At 34.5% G+C, this 21,500-nt stretch overlaps 2 protein-coding genes and 1 pseudogene across 4 annotated transcripts; 2 read left to right on the top strand and 1 right to left on the bottom strand.

The window, feature by feature from the left end:
• Positions 1 to 2,564: 2,564 nt before the first annotated feature.
• Positions 2,565 to 8,398, bottom strand: LOC116132282 (protein FRA10AC1). Of its 3 annotated transcripts, none has more exons than XM_031417940.1 (14): positions 8,365 to 8,398; positions 8,102 to 8,161; positions 7,935 to 8,002; positions 7,161 to 7,242; positions 6,838 to 6,921; positions 6,036 to 6,075; positions 4,948 to 4,993; positions 4,571 to 4,629; positions 4,331 to 4,398; positions 4,161 to 4,244; positions 3,945 to 4,046; positions 3,744 to 3,833; positions 3,571 to 3,635; positions 2,565 to 2,782 (listed from the first exon to the last, which is right to left on the bottom strand). In XM_031417940.1, the coding sequence occupies exons 2-14, from the start codon at positions 8,155 to 8,157 to the stop codon at positions 2,706 to 2,708; spliced, it is 921 nt and encodes a 306-aa protein (XP_031273800.1). In that variant the 5' UTR covers positions 8,158 to 8,161; positions 8,365 to 8,398; the 3' UTR covers positions 2,565 to 2,705. The 3 variants fall into 3 exon arrangements, with proteins under 3 accessions (XP_031273800.1, XP_031273801.1, XP_031273802.1); XM_031417942.1 differs by having other exon boundaries at positions 2,645 to 2,782; positions 3,526 to 3,635; XM_031417941.1 differs by lacking the exon at positions 8,102 to 8,161 and having other exon boundaries at positions 8,305 to 8,397.
• Positions 8,399 to 10,227: 1,829 nt separating this feature from the next.
• Positions 10,228 to 21,500, top strand: part of LOC116132184 — a 12,479-nt pseudogene continuing 1,206 nt past the window's right edge.
• Positions 20,004 to 20,787, top strand: LOC116132185. The gene is made up of 2 exons (XM_031417844.1): positions 20,004 to 20,102; positions 20,188 to 20,787. Exons 1-2 carry the CDS (start codon positions 20,049 to 20,051, stop codon positions 20,434 to 20,436), a joined length of 303 nt encoding a protein of 100 aa, XP_031273704.1. The 5' UTR covers positions 20,004 to 20,048; the 3' UTR covers positions 20,437 to 20,787.

Here is a 21,500-nt window from a genome sequence, read left to right as displayed (position 1 = left end):
CATAACAACTCTTTAAGCGTAGATAAACTTAACAAATTAAACTCTCATTTGATTATGTAAAATGACCCGACAATTTCTCTGTAAAGATAAAATAAAGAGTATAAAATAACTGACTCGGACATCCTTTTTTTTTTTTTTTTTAACTAAAAAAATTCAAAAGTAGAGGAGGATGAGAAGAAGTGTTTTTTAAATATATTTTTGGCAACAAATGGGTAGTCTTTTCAGCTAATTGGATAATGCTTGAGCAACAATTTTGGTTTTGGTAATAATTTGACCAGTAAAATTATTATTATAGATTCTTGGTTGTGGAGTAACTATCATGCTCTATTCTTAAAGCAAACAAAATCAATTCATTTTCATTGCTTTTTATGTTCCTTTTTCTTGCTTGCAAAATTCAATGCCCCAACCCACCTCACCTCTTTTTCACCAAATTCCTTGCCCACAATTAAAATCAAAACAATATTTTTTTAGTCAAGTGAGGTTGAGTTTCATTATGATTACTTCTTAATTTATTTTCATTTTTTTTTATATAAAAATAAATAGGGCGAATTTTCTCCTATTATAATTTTTGTGTGAACCGTTATTAATCGTTTTAATAAAATTAATATAGATGAAATATGCCCCTTTTCATAAAAGTCGAAGAGTAATTAATTAGATTTGTTAGCGTTTTTATGAAGAACAATTATTATATTAAAATTTATACCCTTATCGAGCTATGTTATTATAATTTAAGTTAGATTTTTGGTGAAATTTAGAGTGTTGGAGGATAATATTTTTAGAAGATTCAATTATTTGAATCCTAAATCCCCTAATTTATGCTTCTCAATAACGATAAATATTTATATTACTGCAACTAAATTTATAATTGTGAAATGTTTTTCTAATTTTCAAATGAAGGGCATAAAGGGAAAATAGGAGTAAGGGGCAATTTGGGCATGTAAAATCTGACACATAGCTGAGTTTTTTTATGTTATAACTTACTGTATTATTTAAAATGGATAAAACAAAAAGTACTTTAAAAAGTTTGGATATTTGGTAGTGGCGGAGCTGACACATGTAGGTTGAGGAACACGACGTGGCACAATCTCAATGAACAAAGTGGGGTCCACGCGTTAAGAGCCTGCCACGTCGCCATTATTTATGATTCCCCCAACTACGGTAGAGTCAACTTTTGAATTGAATGGAATCGGAGTTGGTAATGTCTAACGGCGTTACACTACCGTTACCTTAGTTTTCCTGACGTCATCACTGTCTGTCTCCGTCTTGGGTTACAGCCAAAAATTCCGAAAAAAGTAAATTAAATTCAAAAAACAACAAAACTTTAAAAATTCAAATTTATATAAATTATTATTAATTTAAAAAATAAAAAATAAAAATGTGAAATACGAAAATCGAGGTGATGGAAGGAGACAGACAGACAATGAAAGACAGGCTGGCTTGAGAGGCACAGAAACGAGACACGTGGAAGAGAAGGAAAGCCGGATGCGTGGCGCACAGCTGAGACCGGCAAGGCGGCTGCTGTGGCAGTGAAGTTAAAAATGTTGTTGCGTGAGAGTCAGAGCTGGCAAAAACTCAGATAAAACAAAAAGGCAAAAAAATGGTTAAAGTAACAGGGGTGTGAATGTAAATAATACAAAAGGTGAGGAACCCAGAATGAGAAAAAGCTACAGAAAGGATAGATATATTTGTACTTTAGATTGGATTAGATTCCTCGCATGGTAATACAGTGGAAAGTGAGCCACAAACATAATCAAAAGCAGCCATGGAATGACTGATTTTGTTTTTATTCGGTGACAGACTGTTCGAACCAGTTTCTGCACTACCTTGAAATCCTAAAATCAACGAAAAAACTCTCCAACGATTACCTATTACCAATGAATTGAGTACTTGTTGAGTAATACAGGAAAAAGTTCTTATGACCTTATCTCGCCAACCTTGGTGGGTTCATGGAATGAGTGGTTATGTTTACCCTTTCCATCAAGAGCAGGGATGCCTCTCATATCTTGTCATGAAATAGGAGAAATTTTGATATTTTGTATGCACAACCTAAATATAAATTTGTACTTTAAAATGCACTGAAACCTGTAAAATTGTTAAATTTTGCACAACATTTTGCTATTGAAATTGGTGAAAAAAGTTGTAGAGTTTGAGGGGATTCACAAATTTCTTTAGCCAATCACAGATTCAGATTAGATCAGTAGAGGGAAGATACAATTTGAGTAGGAAAATTGCAATAACAATAACAGACACCATAAAGCTCCAATAAAATGAATAGAAAAGATAAGGAAAGAAATTTACTAGCCAGATTGTCTAAGGTTACACCAACTTCCTGAAACTGTTGTCTTTCAAGTCGTTTCATCTAAATTGACCTTTTCTTTATACATCTCTCTTCCTTGGATAACACATAACAGCAAAGCTCTACTAGAAATGTGAACCAATTTATGGCCCCTCATCTGCTCTTCAAGTCTGATGTATAAGTGCGTTGAGGATATTCGACATTCTAATTTATATGTACAACTTTGATCAGGGTATTTATTTGTGTGGTAGGAGGAAACCACTTTATTTGTGTGGTAGGAGGAAACCACTCAATGTATGCTCAAATTGGATTTCGGATTTTGATTTTCATGCTGTCGAACTTCCTTCAACAGGGTTTTGTCAAATGAGTAAGAATACCTTTGGTGAAGGCAGCCGTCACTGTGCCACTATCATGGAAACATTCCCTCAAGAAATTCATCAAAGTTGTCGTCATCATCAACATTATGATTGCTTGAAGCCTTTTTTCCTGCAAAAAACATGTTCAAAGATGTAAGGTCACTACAGATGATCGAGCATGAGGGGACATGGAAACATTAAACAACCACAAGAAGAGCAAAAACTAATATTTATATCTCCTCTAAGAGAGCCAGCCATTTGAGCTAGACCAGATTGACAATAGCCAAGTTTGGCCTCTACCTAACAAGCAAAATCCATACACGAACAGGAGTCTATTCAGCTCAGTCGACCCATTAACCTACTTGTAGTCATCTGGGTCAAACTCACGAGTGCAGACCAGTTATCAAACAGCCAACGATAAAACTGTCTAAAACAACTCCCGTAATTTCACAGTAGTCACATCTGAAACTTCCCAAAATTCATTAACTAGAATGTCCTTCACCTACCTCTTTTTTCTAGAAATGTTGTCCAGCATTATCATTAATGATGCACTTGTAATAGGGTGCAGTTTCCTAACACCAAAAAACTTAGGTGATAAATATGGCTGACCTTATAGCCATGATTATTTCCCCTTTAACAGAAATTATATCAAAATCAAACCAATAGGGCCCTGACTAAATGCTCACATATTAACAGCTTGGCTAATACAACCCTCTTCCCGATACCAGATATGGACCAAGGGCAAAAGTGCTCCAAAGTAATTTATCAAAAGATAAATGAGTTCTGAACACATGTTTGACCGATATACAAAATATAACTTTTTCAGAAAACCAAATATGCAGGTTATTATTGCAAAAATAAACAAGACCTTACAATTTAATAGACGATATAAAAATATTAACAGCAGCAACACCAAACCTTTTCCTTTCTTTTTGCTCCCCTCATGCACTTCATTTGAATCTCTGTCACGACTTGATGAATCCCTGAAAGTACATTGGGAGTCAGCTTCTAAACAGCTGAAAGGCAAGGCACCCACAATTCAACTAATTAATAATAGGTTCTGAGAAAAAAGTTTTAAACATGGTTAGCACCTGTTCCTTTTGTAATCTTCTTTTTCTCTTCTCCCCAAACCTTTTCCCCTCTTAGACTCTTCATCTGAATCATCACTCCTAGATTGTTCCCTGAGAAAAGATCAAAAGTCAGCTTCTAAACAGCAAATACGCTAGCTATCCATACTTCAATAAATAGGTGATAGGTTTCCAAAAGAAAAGCCCATGTAGTCAAGTTAGCACCTCTTCCTTTTGTGCTCTTCTTTCTCCCTCATTTCAGAAATTATTCTCCTCTCTTTGCACTCAGACTCCTCATCTGTGTCATGGTCACTTCTTGAAAGATCCCTGAAATAGACAGTCAGTCAGCTCCTAAGCAACAAAAGAAGTACTGGCCTCCTGTAATTTAATTAGGATATGATGAATTCCAAAGTAGAAAAGATTCTGAACAGAAATTAGCACCTCTTCCTTCTATAGTCTTCTTTCTCTCTTCTTTCTAATAGCTCCTTCTCTTTCCTTCTTTTGTAATGAAGCTTCTCTGCACATCTGTTTGAAAACAGTCAACCAAAAAAATAAAGATCAAGGTCCCTCTACAATATTAAACAATGATAGCCTTAGTAAATACCACCCACCTCTCACAAATTACCAATTTCACCAGTGCTTGTTTGCTTTCTCCAGCTTCAACATAAGAAAAGTTTACCTAGAAATACATTGGCCACAGAAATTATTGAATGAGAAAGATTAGAAAATAAGAACTTCTACATGAAGCTCTTACAAGGAACAAACGAGGTTATATCATCCACTATAGTCTGGAGAGAATGAAGGTCTAATGCCAAAGAGATTCAATATTCAGATGAAGCCAGGATTCCAACCTCATAGCTTGCCAGACCATCTTTCTCATCGCAATGTTTGTTACCACATACAAACTGCCCTGACAGAAAGGAACAATATGTAAAGCTTTCAGTGACATTCAAAATGATGAGAGATTTTTTAAGGAAAACAAAGGTACAACAGGATATTACAGCGATTGAAGCGATCAATAATTTATTTGCCAAACTAAGTGACTTAGACAGAGACTGCAAGACTAGATAGAACGGGTTTCTATTCTACACAAATAAGTAATCAACAAAATAACACAGACCCAACATTTACTCATTATTTGCCAAAAATGACACAATCCCAAAAAAAAAAATCACAATGCAACTAAAAAAATCTTAACCAAAACAGTGCAGGAACAGAATAATATTACCTTTTCCAGACATGACTTCCTTCTCAGTCCTCCACCTCAAACCAATCTAGATGAAAGAATTTTCAAAATCAAGAAAAACATTTTAAATGTGATATATTACTGTAACAATAGGCATCTATAAAGAATACAGAAAACATTCATGGAGCATTCACTCTAAACATCCCTTGAAATCTGATTTAGTCCCCTATGAGTTAAAAAGGAAATGAAAATCCCACAAGTATAAATAGCATGTTACTCCTTTATATTAATGCAGAAAACCCTCAACCCTTTTTGAAGTTTAGCAAACTTGATTTTTATTCTTCCTATTATACTATCTTGTATCATCCATACGCCTTCATAAATATAATATGTTTTCACAACACAATTATAAGTTGTAATGTCCTATGCAAGGCAAACTGGAAAATTACAATTTTGTAATTGGTTTCCATAAGAAGTGCAAACATATAGTTCATATTACAGATAGAATAAACAAACATTCGTCCTGCATCTACCATTAAGGATATGCACAGTCTTCTAAGAAAAGCTTAGTTCTGATAGAAACCAAAGAGGAGAACCAGAAGCAAGCCAGACAAGAGATAACATGCTATCCCGAGCAAGATGGTTTCATGAATTAGAAACTAGAACCAGATTTCCCACATGTTCACAGCAGCTAAGGGACCACAAAAGTTATTTATGAAAAGACACAAAGAAAGGTCGGTATCAAGGAATGAGAAAGACAAGAGGAGAATATGGGAGATGTGAGGAAAACATGATATGCTTTTTACATTCTTGCAGTTACTTTGTATCTAATCCATAAGTAAAGTAGATAGCATAGTAAAGTAGATAGCATAGATCTTCCAAGTTGGAAATATATTTTAAGGGACATACACTGAACTCGGGATTAACAAACTTTAGTCTGAGAAGAAGAATGTTATCATGGAATATTAAAGAGATTTACGAAACTAATTACACTAGGCAAATAGTAAAGGATGAAAGTGAAGACTAGACTACTTAATCATATATAAACCAACTTCAGTGACAGATTACTATGACCATCAGAGTGACAGATTCAAGAAACAAAAACTGAAAAAAGCATTAATCCTACATACCTTGCCACTTTTGTAATGTGTCATGTCAGCTATGCAGTATCTTGGTAAAGTTAAAGGCAATCAACAGCAAAGAAAATAATCACATACTGAATATGTAAACACATTACAAAAGTTGACTGTAAATCCCATTCAACCAAATCAATATAACAAAAGAACAATCAGTAATAAAGAAACCATCCAACTATTTTATACCCATGTGGACAAGAATTGTCCAAAAATAAATAAATATAAAACTGAATCACAACCAATAACCACCTGGAGAAGAGGGATATGGAATCTATTTTATACCAACGGTTGAGCAGATATTACAATTTCTGGACTCAAAAGCTATTGCGATGACTTCTCCATTGACAGGGTTCCTACTTCTTTTCTTTCAGGAGAAAGGGTTCTTTGTTATAGTGGGTTTGAAGGGTGGTCCATGAGTTAAGCAAGCTATTAGAGAACTAATGACCTATAGTAATGCTTATTCCAGGCTCCATAAATGAAGAAATTTCCAGGCTAGTTGTTTTTCCTTAATGAAGGGCAGTCTATGTGTTAAGTAAGCTATTACAAAAATAATGAGTTGTGGTTCAAAATTTAGGGGGAAAAAATCAAACGGCAATGAAAAAGTGTTCACAATTCATGGAAAGATTGTTTAAATTACATACAATTATTATAATGCACATCTCTTCATGGAGCTAAGTTTACAAGAAAACTAATATCACTAGCATATAAATCATATCAAGCACTAATTAGCAACAATCATATATTTCAAAGTTTTAATGACTGAGATATGCAAACAGCACCTATTTGAAAAGGATACTCTTTAAAAAGCTTATCATAGTAACGCTTCACGAGCCTCTGCTCCCAGGATGAGTCCTTATCGTCTTCTTCAGAACGTATGAACCTTCATTAATATAATTTAAAAAATAAGTCCCAAATTAAGAAAGAGATTGTATAAAAACCGCTATTTGCAAGAAAGAAAGTTTGAAGCCATAAAAGACATTAAGAAGTTTTCCATGATTACGAATTGAATGGAAAAATATTAAGACGACCTGGAGAAGATCTGTACATCTAAAGAAATGTACCAAACAAATGATAAATGGGATAGTGCAGCAATGCATAAATGTAATTAGATTAACATACCGATATCCTTCTCTTAGAGTGTCTTGATCAGTTTTAACAGGCAGCTTGAGATGTGAAGACTTTTCTTTCCCATAGAAGGCAACTGCAAAACAAACACAGACCATGAAAAGAAGTGTCTTCCTGCATCTTTCTCATTTTCACTTAACTAAAAAGCAGGATTATCATCACTGAAAATATTCCACTTGTGATAATCAGTCAGAATGATTGAAACACAACCAAAATTTCTCATTAAAGAAACCCGGATTTTTGTACATGACATCTACAAAGTTCCAAAACAAGTATTCGTACATCTGTACTAAACAGCAAGTTCAGAGTCATTAATCCTTGTAACACAAGAAAAAAACAAAAGACTGAGCTAAATTCTTCTCACCATCAGAAGAACATATCACCAAAACCATAACCTCCTAGGGACCCAACATTCTTCATGTCATCATTATAAGCAATAAAATGAAAGCATACAAATCCATATTTCATGATAAAATTAGAAAAATTCAGCAAGAAAGTTCCATTAATTTTGAAATTAATAAAATGTGTGGTTGACTGTAGCCTCCTTCCTCACTTGACAGAGAAGATTGTTCGTCTACCATTTAATTTTGGACACCAAGATTCAGCAAATAAAACACTCACTATTTGCTCCTCGATTCTTTATGTCCCAATTTTTCAGCTCATAAATCCCAAGCAAATGCTTCAAAATCTCTTATACCACATCTTTAACAAAAAATAAAAGTTTAAGACAGATACGCAAAGCATGAATGTGTAAGGATCAAACCGTACCATAATCATTCAAAAACTTTTTGTGGCGATCGTATGCGTTGAGTCCTCGAATATGAGCTTGGTATTGCCTGTACAATCGCAATGAAACCAAATAAACATACAAAAATATATATATACAATTCAGGAAAGTATTTTTGTTTTTAAATATAACTATAATTTAAGCATACTGTTTTCTCTCTTCTCTATCGAAGATTTTAGACTTGATGGAACTGAAAGACGCCATTCTTNGCGATCGTATGCGTTGAGTCCTCGAATATGAGCTTGGTATTGCCTGTACAATCGCAATGAAACCAAATAAACATACAAAAATATATATATACAATTCAGGAAAGTATTTTTGTTTTTAAATATAACTATAATTTAAGCATACTGTTTTCTCTCTTCTCTATCGAAGATTTTGGACTTGATGGAACTGAAAGACGCCATTTTTCTCAGTGATCGATCGATAGATGGATTGAAAAAAAAAAAAAAACAGGGATTGAAAAAAAAAAAAACAGGAAAAGCTCAGACGCCGCTCTGCTGCGCTCTTCTTCAGAGTTTCACAAAGAGAAAAACTGACCTCCCTTGAGATTTACATTCTCTTAATGCCCCCCATTAGTTTGAAAATTATCATCCGTCCCCCATATGAAAGGTAAAATAGACTTTCTATTTTTTAACTGCTTGATCGAGTAAAAAAAGGACATGTAATAGGACCCCACTTTAGTTAAAAATGGACATATCTCTCTCAACAACTAATTAAATTAATTATGATATAATTCTTTTTTTTTTTTTATAATATGGACACCGACAATAAGTTAACGCGGCCCACAACATTTATTTATTTTTAATTTAGCTCTTAATTATTAGCAGTTGGTGGGCCTTTAAAATCAATCATGTTTTTCATAATAACGAAATTAGAATTTGGTAGGTGGCTGTTCGATTCTGTTGCTCTTTTGGGATTTTTTTTCGTTTTTTTGAAGATGTAAATTTAAGGTTGTTAATTAATGTAATATTTGATTTAATTTGATATTTTCTTATCACTTACCTGTTCAGATTTAAATAATTATACTGAGTGGATCCTAATATTTATTTATCCCTTTAATTGAAGAAGATGAGTGCTATTTATTTTTATTTTAAATTCAAAAATAAATACAGAATAACGTTCACATAAAATTTTCCGACAGAGATAAAAGAAAATATCCCTTATACAGCTTTAACAGTTTTAAAAAAGACGTGGCACATCTTGATTGGCGAAATGAACCACAGTCAAAGCCTTTCAGCGCGAGAGTAGTACAACGAATCTGAAAACACTGTCACAAAAGCAACTCCAGGATCTGTTCGTTACTGTCCGGTGAGTGGTAAACTAGTACCACCCGTCCGATACTATCCATAACTTAATCCAAAGGTATCTACTAGTCCAGTAACGGTACAGAATCAGTAAGTGCTAAGACTTAAATTCAACGCACTCCATCCAGCTGTTCCATCTGAGCAAAGCCAAACCAAACCTCCATTATCAAAAATAAATAAAATAAAGAAGAAAGAGACCTCTTAACAAATTGTAACAGTCGATATATATAGAAAATAAAAATAAAATAAAATAGGAAACTCAAAGAAATGATTATCTTCGTCTCTCACACTCTCACTGTCGGTGGTGGAGTTTTGAGCCTTCAAGAGAGAGAAGAGAAGAGGAGACGCTTAAATAGCTCTCTGTCGCTTTCGTTCATTTCAAGTCATCTCTTCTACATCCAGCTAATTAAAGTGAATATCTTTTTATTATTTTTTTATATTTATTTCCTATTTTTATTTATAGAGAGCGACTAGCTGTTGCTTTGCATTGTTCGTCTAGTTCTCTCACTCTCACTCTGGCTCATCGATCTCCGATTTTAGGTTTGATCTCGAATTCTTTTTTTTTTTATTTATGATATTTTTTGTGGATCTGTTTTTCTTTTTTAAAGTCGAGGAAATCGAGGGAAGCGACAGAGAATGTAGTTTTGATTTTGTTTATTTTAGCTTAATTTTTTAATTTGTGTCTGACTTTGTGTTGATTTAAGTGGTTTCACTATTGTTTCTGTTTGTTTGCTGAGAAAAGTGAAGAAAGTGGATTTTTAGCTGAATTATGTGAATTTTTTTTGTTTAAGGAGACAATCTGATTCGCATCCTCATGCAGATCTGAGCTTTCACTTGAACTGTTTATAAGAATATAGAGATTCTTTTAATCCTGTTCGACACTTAACTACTGTAGATGCAGAGATCTTGCTGAGACTGAACCAGAAGCTTCAATTTATTGCTCAAATCTGAACAATAAAAAAGCAAGATGGAATCTGAAGGGGAAACTGCGGTAACTATCGCATATATACTTATTTATTCGTTTATACAATTTTTTCTTTTTTGAAGTTTATGATTTTATTCTTTGTGTTTAGTTGATTGGAAAATTGAGAAAATAAGGAAGGAAATAAGGTGTTGAATAAATTTTATTTGCAGTAGGTTGAGTTTCACTAATATCATCTTAGGTCCCAAATCAACAAGTACATTAGATTCTGCTTTTGTTTTTATGGATTTCCCTATTGTTTAGCAACCAAGTGGTACATTATACATATCGTATGTAATTTTGTTTGCTGGTTTGGCCAGATTTTCAGTGGTTGGTGTTAATTAATATATGTCGCTCTATTGGGTTGTTGGAATTGAGAGATTTCTAATATTTGATTGCTCAGGGGAAGTCCATGAAGAACTTGGCGGGCAGGTGTGCCAGATCTGCGGTGATAAGTTGGCAAAACTGTGGATGGGGAACCATTTGTTGCTTGCGATGTTTGTGCGTTTCCTGTCTGCAGCCCTGCTATGAGTATAGGAAGGATGGGAATCAGTCTTGCCCTCAATGCAAAACAGATACAGAGGCACAAAGGTTTTTATTGTTTACTCAGTTATCTATCAGTTTGACAATTGTTATGAGTGTTTCAAAATTACTGATATGAATCCTGAAACTGTTCTGCTAGACACAGCATTGCAAGTCGACAGAATTTTCTTAATATCACAAATGTAAAACACCTAGGATTTTTCTTATGGTTCATTTGTTATCTTTTCTTGAGAGAAACATGGATTATTACGGTTGTTTGTGATCACATGGTGACTACTTTCTTTTCATACTTGATAAATTGTTTTCAAAATCCTGAAGCGGATGATTCTGGACATTTTTGTTACTTATTTTCTTGTGTAGGAGTCCGCTATTCTGGTGACCAGAAGGACGCTGATGCTGGTGATGGTGTCAGTGATTTCAATTACTCTTCAGAAAATCAAAATCAGAAGCAGAAAATTGCCGAGCGTATGCTGAGCTGGCGTATGAGATATGGACAAGGGGAGGATGTTGGAGCTCCAAAAATGAAAGAGTTTCTCACAATCATATTCCTCGTCTTACTAGTGGAACGGAGGTACATCAATAAGTTTTGGTATGTTGTGGTTCGTTTTTGCTAATAAATGAAGTCATATTTATCTCTTTTAACCCCTCCTTAACTTTAGGTTTCTGGAGAATTATCTGCTCATCACCTGAACATATTTCTATGGCATCTCCTGGTGTTCCTGGGTGCAAGCTTATGCCCCCTCTCTCCTATTCTGGCATATCAATCATCACGTATGCCTCCCTTCTCATGAATCTTTTTCTGCTTGCACCATTTGAATATCTGATTTTAATTCTTGGTTCCTGCAACTGACTTTTTGCAGCTAATATTAGGGTTGTGGATCCAGTGAGGAGTTTGGGTCGCCTGGATTGGGCAGTTTGCTTGGAAAGAGAGAGTTGATGGCTGGAAGATGAAGCAGGAAAAGAATGTTGTTCCTATGAGCACTGGTCAGGCTACATCTGAAGGGGTGGTGGAGTATTTGATGCTAGCACAGATGTTCTCGTAGATGACTCATTACTGTGGGTTCTTACTTGATGAAATTTGTGAATTTTTATTGTTACTTTGAGATTATATTTCCTTCTGTTCTTGTTGTTAATCCTTGGCAAGTCTAAACTTTTTAATGGCCATAAGGCAATTTCATATCTTATCATGCTTAGAACTTGGCATTAGTATTATGATGAGTGAAATATAGCATGACTACTGAATAGTACTTTTCAATTTTATAACTCTCTTGTTATTCATTCTAAATTCCTTCTTCTGTCTGATTGTTGTCTTGCAGGAATGATGAAGCTCGGCAACCTCTTTCAAGGAAGGTTCCATTCTCATCTAGGATAAACCCTTACAGAATGTTCATTGTTCTGCTGTATTATTCTCAGCATTTTCTTGCATTACCGGATAACAAATCCTGTGCCAAATGCCTATGCTCTGTGGTTGATATCTGTGATATGTGAATTTTGTTTTGCAATATCTGGATTCTCGATCAGTTTCCCGTGGCTTCCAGTAAATCGGAGACATATCTTGAAGGCTCTCTAAGGTGGACTAATTCTCCCCTCCATCTTCATATATAGCTTCATGAGTGTTAATCCTATTCACTTTTTTCAAGGATTCTCCTTAATATTTGGTATTTTGTTTCTGTTTAGAGTCTTAATGTTATTTTTTTCCTGAGTAACAGGTACGATCGTGAAGGGGAGCCTTCACAGTTAGCTGCCATTGACATATTTGTCAGTACTGTCGACCCATTGAAGGAGCCACCCTTTGTGACAGCCAATACCGTGCTATCCATTCTTGCGGTTGACTATCCGTCGACAGGTCTCTTGCTACTGTCTGTGATGGTGCTGCTAGGTTGTCATTTGAAGCTCTATCTGAAACATCAGAATTTGCAAGAAATGGGTCCTTTCTGCAAGAGTATAGCATTGAGCCCCGAGCTCCAGAATGGTACTTTGCCAAAAAATCGACTACCTGAAGGATAAAGTTCAACCTTCATTTGTCAAAGATCGTAGAGCTATGAAGGTGAGTTTTCTATTTATGAGTATACTTCATCACTTGATCTTCCTCTAATTTAAGATCACTTCATCTTTCCTTACGTTGCAGAGAGAGTATGAAGAGTTTAAGATTCGTGTTAATGGGCTTGTTGCAAAGGCACAGAAAGTCCCTGAAGAAGGATGGGTTATGCAAGATGGCACCCCATGGCCGGAAATAACACCAGAGACCATCCAGGAATGATCCAGGTAAAACCATAGTAGATCTCTTTATGATGAACACACAACTTGTTAGGGCTTCTCAGATCCAGAGGATGTTTTAGAGTTGAACAACTTTCCTACAATAGCCATTAAGAAATACATATATCTATGCTTATGCCTATTCCATTGTCCTTTTCTGGCCTTCATACCTGTCCCATTTGATTTTCATTTTGTTACTTAGACTCATTTGGTGCGAACCTTAAGTCTGTTAATCGGGATTGGGTCATTCTATTGTGACCTGGATAGGTGGGAATGTAGTGAAACAATTCATAGAGCGGATGCCAACCGTTTGGATTGAGGTTCAGTTGTGTTTATTTGGAGTATAACATTGTCTAACTTAATTTATATATACATATTTTCATTTGCAGGTGTTCTTAGGGCAAAGTGGAGTCTTGATGCTGAGGGAATGAGCTGCCACGTTTGGTTTATGTTTCTCGTGAAAGCGACCAGGCTTCCACACCACAAGAAAGCTGGTGCTATGAATGCATTGGTGAGTATTTGACATGATTTGAGCTGCTTCCCTTCATTTCTTGTCTTGTCTCACCTCTTTGTGGCCCATACAAATGCAGGTTCGGGTGTCTGCATCCTTACCAACGGACTTCTTGTTGAATCTTGATTGTGATCACTACTTAACACAGCAAAGCCTTGAGGAAGCTATGTGTTTTATGATGGATCCCAATCTTGGGAACATGTTTGTTATGTTCAGTTTCCTCAGAGATTTGATGGTATTGATAGGAACGATCGATATCTAACCGCAACACTGTTTTCTTTGATGTGAGTTCTACGTTCTTTTACTAATCATTTTTTCTTTCATGTTAATATGGAATAGCAATCTGTTAAGCATTTGAAAATGTCTGAGAAAGTATCAGTTATTTTTTTCTTGTGACTATTCTTTTTTACCATATTTTTCTTCTTGATTTAGATCACTTGAGAGGTTTGGATGATTCAAGGTCCGTTTATGTGGGTACTGGATGTGTCTTCCAGAACAGCTTTAATTGGTTATGAACCTCCGTAACCCCCAAGCATAGAAACTAGGAGTGTTATCTTCACTCTGTGGTGGCTCACGAAGAAGGGTTCAAAATCAAGTAAAACGGGCTCAGACAGAGAAATCCAGAAGCACATGGACCCCACTGTGCCAATATTTAGTCTAGAGGACATTGAGGAGGAGTGGAAGGTTTGTTTCTTGTTTTAATGTTTTTCACTTCCTTTGTTACTGGTATAGATATATCATTTATTTTGTTTGGGTCATGTGATGTTTGATTTATTGAACTGTGTACTCTTTTCATCTAAGGGAGACTAATTTTTTTGGCATCTTTTTTCTGATGTTTGACTCTATCTTCCCTCTCACATCAATCAGGTGCTGGATTTGATGACGAGAAGTCACTACTTATGTCCCAAATGAGCCTGGAAACGATTTGGTCAATCAGCTGTTTTTGTCGCCTCCACGCTTATGAGAATGGGGTGTTCCACAGTCTGCAACACCTGAAACTCTTCTTAAAGAGGCATTCATGATTAGTTGTGGATACGAGGACAAAAGTGACTGGGGAACTGAGGTATGTTATCTATAACAGGACTGTCTAATGTCAAGTTTGGCATGGGTAAAGCATAACTAAGCAATCTAGTAACTGAAATGAATTCTTGTTGCTTGTCTGAAGTGCATCCACGGTGATTTTGCTCCACTTAGGGAATGATTGACACCTCCCACCCAAAGGGGATAATATTTATATTACTAATCCATGCATTTTGTTGTCTTACAATCATGATTGGACACCTCCCTTTGTTGTCTCTTTTGCAGATTGATGGATCTATGGATCCGTTACAGAAGATATTCTTACAGGATTTAAGATGCATGCCCGGGTTGGCGATCATTTACTGTATGCCGAAGCGCCCAGCCTTCAAAGGGTCGCTCCAATTAATCTTTCAGATCGTCTAAACCAGTGCTTCGATGGGCTTTAGGTTCTGTGGAAATTCTTCTCAGTCGTCACTGTCCTATCTGGTATGGTTATGGTGGTAGGTTGAAATGGCTTGAGAGGTTCGCTTATGTAAACACCACCTCTATCCCTCACACCGCCATTCCTCTTCTCATGTATTGTACACTGCCAGCCGTCTGTCTACTAACTAACAAGTTTATTATTCCTCAGGTTGTTTATATCAAAACATCGCTTTTCTTTGTGTCTATATCTCTTTAGAATATTCTAATTCTTTTGGTTGCTTATTTATTGCAGATCAGTAACCTTGCCAGTATATGGTTCATTTCACTCTTCTGTCCATCTTTGCAACTGGTATTCTAGAGATGGATGGATGTTGTCGGAATTGATGATGGTGGAGAAACGAACATTTTTGGGTTATTGTGGTGTTCCAGCCCATCTTTTTGCTGTTTTCCAAGGTCTTCTGAAAGTACTTGCTGGAATTGACACAAACTTCACTGTCACCTCCAAGGCATCAGATGAAGACGGGGATTATGCTGAACTGTATATGTTCAAATGGACAACTCTGCTTATCCCACCACACTCTCTCATCATAAACTTGGTGGGAGTGGTTGCCGGAATCTCCTATGCCATTAACGGGTTATCATTCATGGGGTCCTCTATTTGGCAACCTATTCTTGCCTTCTGGGTGATCGTCCATCTCTATCCCTTCCTCAAAGTTTTGATGGGCGCCAGAACCGACACCCCACCATTGTCGTGGTTTGGTCCATTCTCCTTGCTTCCATTTTCTCATTATTATGGGTGCGGATTGATCCCTTTACCACCAGAGTTACGGTCCTGATGTCGAGCAATGTGGAATCAACTTTAGCCAAAACAACTGCGGAATTCAGAGTGCTGTTTTGGCCTCCCCACCTAAAAAGCTTGAGAGGTGGGAATCAGAAACCGCATGTTTTCCTTGTTTTTTAATGTCCTGTTTGTCTATGTGAATTCACATAATGTGCAGATTATAGGTGGTGAAAGCTAAACTAAAAAATCAATTGTTGTTCCATGAGTGAAACGTCATAGTTTTGGTATAACTTATGGATTACTGCTTGGAAGATTTGTTCATTTATATAGTAACTTATGGAGGTTACTGCTGAATATTTATTCATTCCAAGTTTATGTATTGCCAAATTGGGAAGCAATCTTGTAACTTATTTCTAAATCCAAAATTGAGCACAAATAGCAAGGATCAAAAACCTCAAGATTGGGCAACCATTACACATGATAGAATAAAACAAGATTAGAGGAAATTGGAAAACGGTGTGTATCATCTTTAGAGAGCGTTTGAATTATATAATATTTTATTATAACGGTATATTATATTAACGGGAAGAAAGATTATTGGTGCGACTAAATCAACTTTAGCAAGTGCATTAGTAGTGTTCAAGTAATAAAGTGATGAGTTTGAGTATTGTTTCACAGAGATCAAAGCGAATATTTGTAATTACTTAAAACTATTTACACGTTATTTGAGAAAACGAAATCTTAGAATGTAAAAGTAACGGATTAAAAATAACTAAATTAAACAAATAAATAATGTGATGAACTTTACAATATTAATAAAGTTAGGGTATAGATTTTCCCCTAATTATGTTTGACAATCACTCTTAATACCTGTTTGTGCTATGAATTGGTAGGATTCTTCTAAGGTCAATTATCCTTATTCAGGCATAATATTCAATTTAATACAAATCCCTATTCAGTTACTCTGAAATTGAGAAGCATAAATTCATCAATCCCTTATGACTAATTCGCCTTATTCGATTATGAATTAGATGGACCACAAATTAATCCTAGAATCTCTATTCGATTAATTCTAGTTTTAATATGTTGTGCAATGTTATCCCCATAAAACAATTATGAATATGAATTAAGCAATAAACCCTAACTTCTCTACTCGAAACATCATTAAGGTAATTGAACTAATCCAACATTCATAAAGCATTAAACCTAAACTCTTGTATAAATTCATAAACATAAATCTGGTATTAAGAATAAAAATTGTTCAAAACATAATTAGGGTTTCATCCTCCCCTAACAAAAGAGATTTACTCCATCCCAAGAAAAAAGAAAGAAAACATAATCAGACTTGAAAATAAATAAAAATCAAACTCTTAAATCTGATCTTCAGTCTTCAAGCCCCAAGAATGCGTCTTCTCCACTAAAAAATATGCAAAATTTGTCCTTTGACAACTGATCCCAATTATACTTAAATACCCAAAAGAGTCCTAAGTAAAAAAAAGAAAGAAAAACTGATAAAAATGCCTTAATAATTTCCGCCACAATCCTGGCCGTGGCCAAATTTAAGTCACCACAGCCTAGGCCGTGGTGTTTCCTGGTCTCTTCATTTTCTCTTTGTTCCACCACCATGGCCATGGTGAACCACCAAGACATGGTCGTGGCCTTCAAGAATGTTAGGTAATCTCAACTTCTTCAAGCTTTAAGTCCCAATTTCATTCCAATACTCCAATCTATTCAATCAAAACCCAAAAAAAACATAAAAGTTATCCAAATCAATAGGTAACCATTCATATCTCAAACTTAACAAAAACAAACATAAAAACAAAAGAAACAAATGAGAAGTTAACTAAACTAACATCAAAACAACCCTAAAAACACTCAAATTATGCAACTTATCAATTACTTTAAAGATTATTGGGAATATTTAAAAACTGTGTTTGGTCGGTTCAAATAAATTGGGGAATAATATGCTTGTTTGTTTTGGAGGATGAATGGGTGAATATGCTATATGGATTACTAAATTGTCCTCCTTTATAATATTATTTTTTTTAACCTCCAACATTTGAAATTTTACTAAAACACACCATTCATATAAAACTTTAATTTATAGTAAAATCACCCCCAACCACTCTAAACCATTGCTAGGAGTCGACGAAATGACACATGACTGGTCGTATATGGTCGGTCGTTCATCGGCAAAGCCGAAAATGGTCATGGATCACAAATCCATGGCTAGAAAATGGTCAAATCTATGGTCATTTCACGGCCAAAGATGTGGCTATGAAACAGCAGCAGAAACACCAGATCTGGCCGTTTTCCAAAAAGACGTTACCAGCGCACGATCAGTCAGATCCTGTCAGTCGTGCACCATTACGACAACTGACGCCAACGGTTGGTGGTGGTGAGTCATGCCGGCAGTGGTCTTGGGTAGCTGGGGGTTTTTTATTAACTTTTAAACTTTTTTTATGGCTGTAATATTTTAGCTAATTTCTTAAATGTAGGGGGGCTAGGTAATTGTTATTTAGTAGATATTTGAGAGCAATTTTGTCCAAAATGATTTTTAATTAAAGATAAAATGGGTAGAAAAATCATATTACCTTACTAATGTTTTAATAATACCTCTTAACAATAGGGGTGTTCAAAAAAATACAAAAACCGAACCGAACAGCTAACCGAACCGAAAAACTGGTTAACCGAAAAAATGGTTCGGTTACGGTTTGAAAAATTCAAAAAACCCAATTTTCGATTTGGGAGAAATTAGAAACGGTTAACCGAAAACCAGTTTTTCAAATATATATATATATTAAATTAATTAATAATAACCAAAACTAAAATAAATCCCTAATTCACTCAATCTAAAATCCCAACCCAAATTTTTTTTCTTAATTCCTAATGTATTGTATATATTTACAATTTAATTTAGGACAAAATTAAAAAAAAAAAAAAAAGGAAAAACCGGTTAACCGCTTTTTTTTAAACGGTTAACCGGTTTTTGGGTTAAAATTTTCCCTAAAACCGATTCGGTTTTGGTTTGAGAATTTTCCCGAACTAAAAATCTGATTCGGTTTAAAACCGATTAACCGCTTTTGAACACTCTTACTTAACAAGGTAATAAGATTATCCCTTACATTACCAACAATAAATACTATTTACAATAAAAAATTACTATAATATCTTATTATTTATAAACCAAACATAAAAATCTTATAAAATAAATAAAAATTACTCCCGTTATCTTCTATACACTTGTCCAAACGGCCGTTAAAGTTCAGAGAGTGGATGATCAGCCAAAGAAAGGTGTGACATACACCAATCATGAAAGAAACACGTGGCGGTTTGATGTCCTTTGCATGGAACTCGTAAACGTGTCAAGAAACAGTAGATAAACTAAGCATGGCATCATCAAACATATATGACACGTGTAGGCTGTGCCACAGCGGAGAACCTGGAGACTCGACACGTGGTTAAAGCAATTATATTTTACGTGGGAGAACGACATTTTCCCACGCAAGATTTGATGAAACCACACTTCCCCAAATTTCAAAATAACACTTTCACACCTTTCGTTAGATTTTATTAATATTTTCTGTTAATAGTTAATTAAAAATATTAAAATATTTTTAAATAGTTTATTTCTTAATTAGTTTATTATAAATTAAAATTTAGTTAATTCAAAATCTTTATTCGATTATCTATTAGTCCAAGTATAAAAATAAATTTTTTTCTTTGTTTATTTAATTAATTAGGAATATTAATTTTTTATGTTAATTATTAAAAATAAAAAACATTATAAATAATAGTGATGTGATATTGATGACATTATAAATAAATATTAAGATTTTTTAACTTTAAATAATTTTAGATTATTATTCTTAATTTTTTAAATGGGATTAACTATTTTTTTTTAATTTTAATATTTAAATTTTTGGTTCATTAAAAAATAATAAAAAATTTATAAAGTAAAATATTTAAAGGTATTTTTATTTTTTCAGTAAAATATTAATAGAAAATATAATAAAACCTAACAAGGGTGAGAAAGTCTCATTTTGAAACTTGAATACTTGATGGTGGAAATTGTTTTGTCAAACCTTGGGTGGGAAAATGTCGTTCTCCCTGTTTTATCGTAATCAACCGTTCCTGACTATCTCTATCTTCCTTTAAGAACCCTCTCGGCCCGCCGAACCCAAAACAAATCATATTCACGAATCTTTTGACATAAAAAAGAAAAACAAATTTTGAGAAGCTACGAAATTGATAGTAACTGTTTGTTTCCCGCGAAAAGAACAAGAAAAAACAATGGCTATTGCTGATACACCGATTCTCTCTCGATTAGATCGTTTAGAGAACATGGTAAGTCCTTTAAAGCTAGATCATAATCGACAGATCCTGTCCGTTGATTATACTGTGTTAATATAATCTGTGTTGTGGTTAACAGTTGAGACAGCTAGAAGAAATTAGATGCTGCAGCAGGCCACCAAAAAGCTCATGTGCATCTACTCCATCAAGTGGGACCCTAACTAGTGATGGCCTTCCCTCGTCCGTTGATTTCTCCCCAAAGAGTCTAGAGAAGCATTGCCGTCCGATTAATCGTGTGGTCATGGAGACTGGAGTCAAGGGGACCCTCGTTGAGAGACTTGAGCATGTAGAATACCGTGTGTTGAAGGTAATCAATCACATCAAATGAAATTGTAACCGTTTGATTTTTTGATGATGGGGTAGTTTAATCTGATGGGTCTGATGTATTGTATCAGCTGTGTTTGCAGTTGGAAGCAGAGGTGGAAGCTGCGAAAATTAGAGAAGAAAAAGAGCAGAAAAGGAGTCATAAGAAGAAGGGCCTAAAGCAATTTGTTAAACTAATTATCAAAGGAAAACACAAAGATAAAGCAAGGATTAATTAATCACTTAATATAAATCTTCAATTTCGTTTTTTCTTTTTTCTTTTTTGTTTATTGTGTTTTTAGTTCTCAACTTTTCTTGGGAATTTTGTAAAGTTTGTATTTTGATAGATTGCGATAAGAACAAGAGTGAATGATAATTTCCCACTCATGGTTTATCGTAATTACCTTTTTTTTTTTCACCCATAAAACATAGGAAAACAAATAAATCTTCCACCTATCAATCCACGTTAATGGATTCGTTTAACTGATAGGGTAAAGCTATAAAATGATCATTTTTATTAGATATTTTTAATAGTATTTTTAAAATATCATAAGGCTGAATGGGTACTGGAATTTGAAAATTAAAAATTATTGATTAATTGAAAGTAGAATTTTGAGAATAGAGAAACAAATATGTATTTTAATTTAGAATAGGAAGTGGATAAAGAAACAAATACATTTTAGTTATTTAGAATAGTATTTTTGAAATATTATTGTTAGATAAAGTTAAGTGATTATTACAAACTAGTTTGATGGTTGTTTAGGATTTATTAAAAATATTTGAATAATTTGACGTAATATTTTGATAATAGAGAAATAACTGTTCATTTTGATTTAGAATATAATAGAATAATTTGAAGTAGCTTGGTGGTTCTCGAATTTCGTTTTTATTTTATTTTATGATATTTTTTTTGCGAGATCTGTTTTTCTATTTTAAAGTCGAGGAAATCGAGGGAAGCGACAGAGAATGTAGTTTTGATTTTGTTTTATTTTAGCTTAATTTTTAAATTTGTGTCTGACTTTGTTTTGATTTAAGTGGTTTCACTATTGTTTCTGTTTGTTTGCTGAGAAAAGTGAAGAAAGTGGATTT

The sequence above is a fragment of the Pistacia vera genome, unplaced genomic scaffold (assembly GCF_008641045.1).
Source record: "Pistacia vera cultivar Batoury unplaced genomic scaffold, PisVer_v2 Contig25, whole genome shotgun sequence".
Classification (NCBI taxonomy): Eukaryota; Viridiplantae; Streptophyta; class Magnoliopsida; order Sapindales; family Anacardiaceae; genus Pistacia; species Pistacia vera.
Note: the sequence above shows the minus strand (reverse complement) of the source record. Positions and strands in the feature narration are given on the sequence as shown.

Excerpts from the sequence above, each read along its gene's own strand:
- LOC116132282 (XM_031417940.1), bottom strand. The coding sequence starts at position 8,157 with ATGGCGTCTTTCAGTTCCATCAAGTCTAAAATCTTCGATAGAGAAGAG. Across the intron at positions 4,047-4,160 it reads GAAGACTATAGAAGGAAGAG|GGATCTTTCAAGAAGTGACC; the intron begins GTGCTAATTTCT and ends TGTCTATTTCAG. Across the intron at positions 2,783-3,570 it reads GAGCAAAAAGAAAGGAAAAG|GAAAAAAGGCTTCAAGCAAT; the intron begins GTTTGGTGTTGC and ends TGTTTTTTGCAG.
- LOC116132185 (XM_031417844.1), top strand. The coding sequence starts at position 20,049 with ATGGCTATTGCTGATACACCGATTCTCTCTCGATTAGATCGTTTAGAG. Across the intron at positions 20,103-20,187 it reads TAGATCGTTTAGAGAACATG|TTGAGACAGCTAGAAGAAAT; the intron begins GTAAGTCCTTTA and ends TGTGGTTAACAG.